At 46.2% G+C, this 8,679-nt stretch overlaps 1 protein-coding gene across 1 annotated transcript in view; it reads left to right on the top strand.

The window, feature by feature from the left end:
* Nucleotides 1-7,890: 7,890 nt before the first annotated feature.
* Nucleotides 7,891-8,679, top strand: part of LOC142825158 (GTPase IMAP family member 7-like) — a 132,373-nt gene continuing 131,584 nt past the window's right edge. The window contains exon 1 of the mRNA XM_089776029.1: nt 7,891-8,039. Within this exon, the coding sequence (XP_089632155.1) occupies nt 7,891-8,039 (149 nt within the window). The remainder of the gene's footprint in view (nt 8,040-8,679) is intronic.

The raw sequence follows: 8,679 nt of genomic DNA, 5'->3' as shown, positions 1-8,679 counted from the left end.
GAAGCATGTGCCTTGCTCCTCCCTGCCTCTCCCAGAACAAACCCTCCCTTCTCCCCTTCCGTGTAGACTTAATAAAAACAAAGGTTTTGTTAAAAAAAATCAATTTTGTGTTTTTCTGATAAAAGTAACTGAGGAGGAGGGGGGCTGAGAACCTGGATATGGGGCAGGGGAGAGAGGTACTGGGAGTGCCTGCAAATAGGAGTAGCTAACAGGGAATTTGGAGAGGGAGTTCTCCAGGTAAAAGAGGAGTAAATACAGGACCCTTGTGGTAAGTGGCTGTCTGGAGTGTGTACTAGTCTGTGTGGGGGTTATTTGCTGTGTGCTGAGCTTCTGTTTGTTTGTTTGTTTGTTTGTTTGTTTGGTTTGTTTGCCATTATACAAGGCATTGGTGAGACCCCATTTGGAATACTGTGGGCAGTTCTGGTCTCCCATGTTTAAGAAGGATGAATTCAAACTGGAACAGGTACAAAGAAGGGCCACTAGGATGATCTGAGGAATGGAAAACCTGTCTTATGAAAGGAGACTCAAGGAGCTTGGCTTGTTTACCTTAACCAAAAGAAGGCTGAGGGGGGACATGATTGCTCTCTTTAAATATATTAGAGGGATAAATACCAGGGAGGGAGAGGAATTATTTAAGCTTAATACCAATGTGGACACAAGAACAAATGGATATAAGCTGGCTAGTAGGAAGTTTAGATTTGAGATTAGATGAAGGTTTCTAACCATTAGAGGAGTGAAGTTCTGGAACGGTCTTCCAAGGGAAGTAGTGGGGGAAAAAGATCTATCTGGTTTCAAGATTAAACTAGATGGCTGTGTCTACACTGGGACATGTATTCTGGAAAAGCAGCAGCTTTTCCAGAATAAGCTGCAAGCTGTCTACACTGGCCCCTCGAATTTCCGGAAAAGCACTGACGATCTACTGTAAAATTGTCAGTGTTTGTCCAGAAAAACTATGCTGCTCCTGCTCGGGCAAAAGTCCTTTTTCCAGAAAACTGTTCCGGAAAAGGGCCAGTGTAGACAGCACAGTAGTCTTTTCCGGAAAAAAGCCCTGATCGCGAAAATGACGATCGGGGCTTTTTTCCGGAAAAGCGCGTCTACATTGCCCACGGACGTTTTTCCAGAAAAAGGGCTTTTCCGGAAAAGCATCCTGCCAATGTAGACGCTCTTTTTCTGGAAATACTTATAATGGAAAACTATTCCATTTTAAGCATTTCCAGAAAAGGGTGCCAGTGTAGACGTAGCCAATGGGTTTATGAAGGGGATGGTTTGATGAGATAACATGATCTTGGTAACTAATTGACCATTCATTATCAGTGGGAAATAGGTCACTGGAGGGATGATAGGAGTTACTATAGAGAACTTTTTGGGTGTCTGGCTGATGAGTCTTGCCCACATGCTCAGGGTTTAGCTGATCGCCATATTTGGGGTCGGGAAGGAATTTTCCTCCAGGGTAGATTGGCAGAGACCCTGGAGTTTTTTCGCCTTCCTCTGTAGCATGGGGCACAGATCACAGCTGGGGATTCTCTGCATCTTGGGGCCTTCAAAGTATTTGAAGGCTTCAATATCTGAGATATAGGTGAGAGGATTATTCTGGGAGGGGTGGGTGAGATTCTGTGGCCTGCACGGTGCAGGGGGTCAGACTAGATGATCATAATGGTCCCTTCTGACCTTAATGTATATGAGTCTATGAGTCTAGATAATCGAACTATAAAAGGAGCAATCAAGGATGATAAAGCCATTGCGGAGAAACTAAATGATTTCTTTGCTTCAGTCTTCACGGCTGAGGACGTTAGGGAGATTCCCAAATCTGCACCATCCTTTGTGGGTGATGAATCTGAGAAACTGTCCCGGATTGAAGTGTCATTAGAGGAAGTTTTGGAACAAATAGAAAAACTTAATGTTAACAAACCTCCAGAACCGGATGGCATTCATCCAAGGGTTCTAAAAGAATTTAAAGGGGAAATTGTTGAACTATTATCTGTGGTTTGTAACCTATCCCTTAAATCGGCTTCCGCACCTAATGACTGGTAGGTAGCCAACGTGACACCAATATTTAAAAAGGGCTCTAGAGGCGATCCTGGCAATTACAGACTGGTAAGTCTAACTTCAGTACCGGGCAAATTAGTCGAAACAATAGTAAAGAATAAAATTGTGAAGCATGTAGAAGAACATAATTTGTTGGACAAAAGTCAACATGGTTTCTGTAAAGGGAAATCCTGTCTTACTAATCTGTTAGAGTTCTTTGAAGGAGTTAACAAACATGCAGACAAGGGGGATCCAGTAGATATAGTACACCTGGATTTTCAGAAAGCCTTTGACAAGGTCCCTCACCAAAGGCTCTTGTGTAAATTACATGGCCATGAGATAAGAGGAAAGGTCCTTTCTTGGATTGAGAACTGGTTAAAAGACAGGAAACAAAGGGTAGGAATAAATGGTAAATTTTCAGAATGGAGAGGGGTAACTAGTGGTGTCCCCCTAGGATCAGTACTGGGACCAATCCTTTTCAACTTATTCATAAATGATCTGGAGAAAGGGGTAAGCAGTGAGGTGGTAAAGTTTGCAGATGATACCAAACTGTTTAGGATAGTCAAGACAAAAACAGACTGTGAGGGACTCCAAAAAGATCTCACCAAACTGAGTGATTGGGCAACAAAATGGCAAATGAAATTTAATGTGGATAAGTGTAAAGTAATGCACATCAGGAAAAATAACCCCAACTGTACGTACAGTATGATGGGGGCTAATTTGGCTACGACAAATCAGGAAAGAGATCTTGGAGTTATCGTGGACAGTTCTCTGAAAACTTCCACACAGTGTGCAGCGGCGGTCAAAAAGGCAAATAGGATGCTAGGAATTATTAGGAAAGGGATAGAAAATAAGACACAGAATATCTTACTGCCCCTGTATAAAACTATGGTACGCACACATCTTGAATACTGTGTACAGATGTGGTCTCCTCACCTCAAAAAAGATATTCTGGCCTTGTAAAGAGTTCAGAAAAGGGCAAATGATTAGGGGTTTGGAACGGGTCCCATATGAAGAGAGATTAAAGCAATTGGGACTTTTCAGTTTAGAAAAGAGGAGACTGAGGGGGGATATGATAGAGGTCTATAAAATCATGAGTGGTGTGGAGAGGGTAGATAAAGAAAAGTTATTTATTAGTTGCCATAATAGAAGAACTAGAGGACACCCAATGAAATTAATGGGTAGCAGGTTTAAAACTAATAAAAGAAAGTTCTTCTTCACACAGTGTGTAGTCGACCTGTGGAACTCCTTGCCAGAGGAGGCTGTAAAGGGTAGGACTGTAACAGAGTTTAAAGAGAAGCTAGATAATTTCATGGGCTATGTCTACACTGGCATGATTTTCCAAAAATGCTTTTAACGGAAAAGTTTTCCATTAAAAGCATTTTCGGAAAAACACGTCTAGATTGGCAGGATGCTTTTCCGCAAAAGTACTTTTTGCGGAAAAACGTCAGTGGCCAATCTATATGCGGTTTTCTGCAAAAAAGCCCCGATTGCCATTTTCACGATCGGGGCTTTTTTGTGGAAAACAGTACTTTGCTATTTACACTGGCCCTCTTGCGCAAATGATTTGCGCAAGAGGGCTTTTGCCCGAATGGGAGCAGCACAGTATTTCTGCAAGAACACTGACAATCTTACATGAGATCGTCAGTGTTCTTGTGGAAATTCAAACGGCCAGTGTAGACAGCTGGCAAGTTTTTCTGCAAAATTAGATGATTTTGTGGAAAAACTTGCCAGTCTAGACACAGCCATGGAGTTTAGGTCCATAAAAGGCTATTAGCCAGAAGATAGAAATGGTGTCCTTGGCCTCTGTTTGTCAGAGCCTGGAGAAGGATGGCAGGAGACAAATCGCTTGATCATTGATCATTCCACGAGGTGTAACAGTTAACTTGAACTGAGGACTTAGTTCGAGTTTACGTTTGACTGCTGCGTGCAGCCACGGGCAGTTAGTTCGGACTAAGGGGAGTTAAAATGGTGCCTGGATGGGAAGATGCAAATAAAGCCCGCAATATTTAAATTCTGGACTTCATTTGCAAGTTCAAATGCCTATATTAGTCTCCCTTGTTCGAACTAGGGAGGTGGTGTAGACATACCCTTTGTGTGTGTATGTGTGCCCTAGTCCCCAGCCTCCTTCTGCGGTGTCTGGTGGTGGGAGGATGTCGAGGGCGTTCTCCACCTTGGATTCAGAAGTGTGGGTGGCCTCCCCATGGCTGCCTCCTGGGGCAGTGTGATGCAGACTACCACTGCACATGCATCCACATGCACAAACTGCAGCATGAGGGCCAGGCCGAGAAAGCCGAGTGACAATCATACCCCAGACCCTTGGCACCAGCTGCCCTTGTCCTGTCTGTGTGAAAATCAAAGCACTCATCTGCTGATCCCTCCCCAGCCTAGGAGGATGCCTGATAGATGTCTTGGCCCGGGGGTACCGGCTCGAGGGTGATGATGGTGCTGGTGCTGGTTGTCATTTTTCTCCTCCAGCTCCTCCTCCTCCTCCTTCTGGGTGGGGACCCCTGCCTGGCTGGGTGATGATGGGCGTCTCCAGCCCCAAGTCCACCATGAGGGGTAGGGAAGGTCTGCACCATCTTCCAGGTTGTGGTGGAGTTCATTATAATAGGGGCAGGAGTGGGGTCCTGCCCTGGAGTGAGAGCTGTGCTCCCTGGCCCTGGCATAGATAGAAAGGGCCTAGGTGAAGGAAACCTTCACCCCCCATGTTCTGAGGTAGGAGCCAGGACTTGGGACAGCCTTTTGGGACTCTGAGATTTTACTTTTGATTTATTGTCTGAATGAAGCCAGACCTCTAACAGGACCACAATTGGAGAAACAAGAGTGTGGGGCCTTCCACAGGGCCTGGAAGAGGGCAAGAAAAGGGCAGGTGAGAGCAAGGCCATCACCCCAGTCGCAAGAGCAAAGGCACATGGGGCCAGCCAACTCATTTACAGACTCTCAGCCCCATCGCCAACGCTCACAATCTCTCCAGCGATGTTCCTGTCAGTCCCCGTAATACACGAGGTTCGAAGGGATGCCGGAAAGGATGAGACCACAACTGGGGGTTTCAAAAAGCACAAACTGATTTTATTTTGATGGCGCCAGACAATCATCAGAACAAAAATTAAACAGATTGCCAGACAACACAAAACAATTCCCTGAGGCTTTTCTAAATCACAATAATTCCCAATAACTGCCCAGGGGTTAGGAACAGTTGAATTAACACTGGTATTATCCATAGGGCTGACTATTTACACAACTTTATACAAGGAAACAGTAAAAAATCTAAACCACAACTATTTATAAACTAACTTAGTAACTTTTTAGCCACTGTCACTTGGCAAGCAATAAGGACAACTAAAAAATCAATTAGGATAGGGATGATGGTGGGGGGGGGGTGTTATACCAGTTCTGGAGACAGCAGGAACACAAGTACCGGTCACACGCTCATAAACTGTCTCCACTCAGGTCGACCAACTCGGAGTACGCTCAGTAAGACTCAAGAGCGGGGAGTGCAAGGCGTCTGGGTGATCAGGCCAGGCGTTCACTCAATGCGAATCCCCAGTGAGAGAGGGGCTGCCTGCCTGTTTTATTGCCTGTGAACTTATCACCCCATAGGTTGGTTTTTGCTGCAGTGGGTGGAGTAGCAGGCCTGAGCACCAGTCAGCCCACTGGCTGATCTGTTACTGCAATGGGTGGAGCGAGCAGGGGAAGATTATTAATTTACATGCCCTTATATGGAAAACACTCCACCTCACAGACAGAGCCCCCTATACCAGCCTCAGAGGTATTACAGGCTATGGCTCCCTGCGACGGGCAGCCATTCCTGATGTTCTGTCTCGGACATGCCCCCGTGGCTGTCCGGAGCAAGCGGTAAGGGGGTTGCCTAAGGTGAAAGCGCACGTAAGGGTAATCAGCAAGAAGCCAATTGGGTAAATTGAGGTTCTGGTGAGCTGCTGTCTTCAGAAAGGGGAGAAAGGGAAAAGTAAGCAACAGTAACAGGGAAAGCGGAAACAACTCTGTGGATAAGAGCTTTTGCAACAGCAGTGCCCACTAAAAAGGCTAGTAACACAAGAGCACATACAATCAACCACTGCTTAATGGTGGATGCCCAAGTACTCAGTCCTCAAGAGGAAAGTTTTGTTTGCCACCAGTCCCATTCTTCCCGCTGTTCGCGAATCTGAACTGCAAGTGAGGTCAGCTGTTGGGTGATGGCTGAAACGTTGTTCCACCCGGGCTTGAAACGCAAACGGTATTGGTCCTTAAACCTGGGGTCAAGGTCCTTGAGTGCCATACAAAAGTCCTTCTGCAATATAACCTGTATCATTAGACGATTCTTTTCGGCATAATGAGCTAGTACAGTAAGAGCCAAATCGACTTGTCGAAACCCTTCAGCGGTCAAATTAGTGAGGGCTTCGAGATTGCGGGACATTTGGTAACATATTCCCAAACGAAAGATTCAGTGGCAGACTTAAATTTTTTCCATCTTGATGGTTCTCGTCGGCTCCGGAAGTCAAACAGCCGGTGGGGGGCTCGAATGGGTTGGTACCTGAAAAACAAAAAGGGGACAAACAACGCCCTCAAGGCGGGCTAATTAAGATCGAAGAGAAAGCCAATTGTGATGGACTAACGTAGGTTGTTTGTTGTTTTCGATTTGGACATGATAGGTGTTAGGAAATTGACCGGAATTAAGAATGGCACCTGGGACTGGGTTACGAGATCCTTTGGCATTGGGAATGGTTACCCAGACAAGTTGAGAGTTTGTGAACTGTGGCTTCCATGGTGGCCGGGGCTTAGCTTTAACTTCCGGCCATCTAGAATATGCCTCGTTCAAGGAAATGAGGACTTGGGATAGGACTCTACTCCATCCTTTAAAGTCAGGAGTTCCCAATGCAGCCCGTAGCTGGTTTTTTAACATGCCGATACGTCGTTCCACAACCCCATTGCTTTGTGGGTGATATGGGAGATGGACATGAAGACATATCCCCCACTGAGACACAGCTTGGGCTAGATGTTGGCTGGTAAAAGGTGGTCCTCCATCGGACTGAATTTCCGTGGGTGGACCCCAGGCAGCTATGGCTTGCATGAGTGCTGTGATAACCGCAGGGGCAGTAGTTTTACGTAGGGGGTAGCACAAAAGCTGCCGAGTTCCTAGGTCCACTATTACAAGACCTTTTGGGAACTGTTTGGCTCCTGGGAGGGGACCAATAAGATCGACTTGCCATACTTCCCCTGGAGAGAAATACTGAGGATCATATGCCCCCGTAGTTATTTTATTTCGATTAAGGGCTCGTGCTTGTTGGCAATTAAAGCATCGGCAAACTGCTTCAGTGCATTGCTGTCGGGTAACCTCAGCTTTCTGATTGGACTGCATTGACACTACAGAATGTAAGGCGCGACCAGGTAAGTGACCCCACTGTTCATGTAACCACTGAGTAAAGGGATCAACATCACTAGGTTCTGCATAAAAAACATCACAATGGTCCTTACCTGAACCCTCAAAACTATGGCTTCTAAGTAAAGTATCCAGGTGGAAATGGAGGGGATTACTATCTACACGATGGGAGGGGCAATGAACTACGAACCATGGCTGTTTGGTTCGGGTAGCTAACTCAAATACCTTTTCCCAGATCTCTTCATGGGCTATAGGAGTCCCTTCTCCAGTTAAAATTGAGATGCAGTAACTGGAGTCTAGGCCCAAAACTACTCGACGAGTCGGGTGGATGACTGCGAGATGGGTGGCAGCTAGCAAAACTCCTTGAGCCTCGGCCTTCTGAGCGGAATCGGTCAGGGGTAGAGACTCGGGATAAAAGAAATCACATACAGAACATAACATTCCAGCTCATGGGGTAGGGGAGCCTCCCCCATCGGCCACAATCCATGGCTGATAGCCAGCTACTTCAGCTAAAGCTTCGCTACCAGTTCTTTCAGATCCCTGAGTTTGAAATCGCCAAAGACCTAGGCTTTGTTGGACACCGTACACGAGGCGTTGCCAGGTACTGGCGTTGCCTTGAAAATCAGGAGCTGGAGTAAGTGTAAGCCATGGGATTAACTCTGCATGGGGGCCTTTGAGGAGGCTAGGCTGAGCCATTTCGCCCCAGGGTAAAGCTAACTGAGCTGCTAGCAAAGCTTTACCCACTGCACCATATCGGTGCTCTGGTCCAGACAGCTTCTTTGCTTGGTGGTATACAGGCCGTTCATTTTGGGACACAGAAATGGCTACATGTGTGGCCGTAACTGCAAAAGTTATTACGACTGGAATTGAAGGATTCCATCGATATAGGGTGGGGGCTGACCCTAACCAACGGGATAATGTAGCTACTGCCTCATCTGCCTCTGTGGTCCATGGCCTGCGAGTGTTTTTCGCATAAGCCTGAACTACAGCCAGAGAGCCTAGAAGGTCTGTGGGGAGAAATTGGCTATGGTAATTTACAATACCTAATAGCTGCTGTACCTTCTTTTTAATGGGAACAGATCCTATTTCTGTTGGACTAGTTAGTGGGTGATACATGAGATGTTGGAGGCAACCACTTTCAATTTTAAATCCTAAAAACTGAAATGTTTGAGAGGGTGTGGTAGCACTTTTCTGGTGATTAATGTCCCATCCATCAAAGCTAAGGGCTTCTAAGACACTGTTTGTGACCCGTTGGACATCAAGGGGATCGGACC

Source organism: Pelodiscus sinensis, chromosome 2, assembly GCF_052426305.1.
Source record: "Pelodiscus sinensis isolate ZL-2025 chromosome 2, ASM5242630v1, whole genome shotgun sequence".
NCBI lineage: Eukaryota > Metazoa > Chordata > Testudines > Trionychidae > Pelodiscus > Pelodiscus sinensis.
This window is presented reverse-complemented; position numbering and strand designations above follow the sequence as displayed.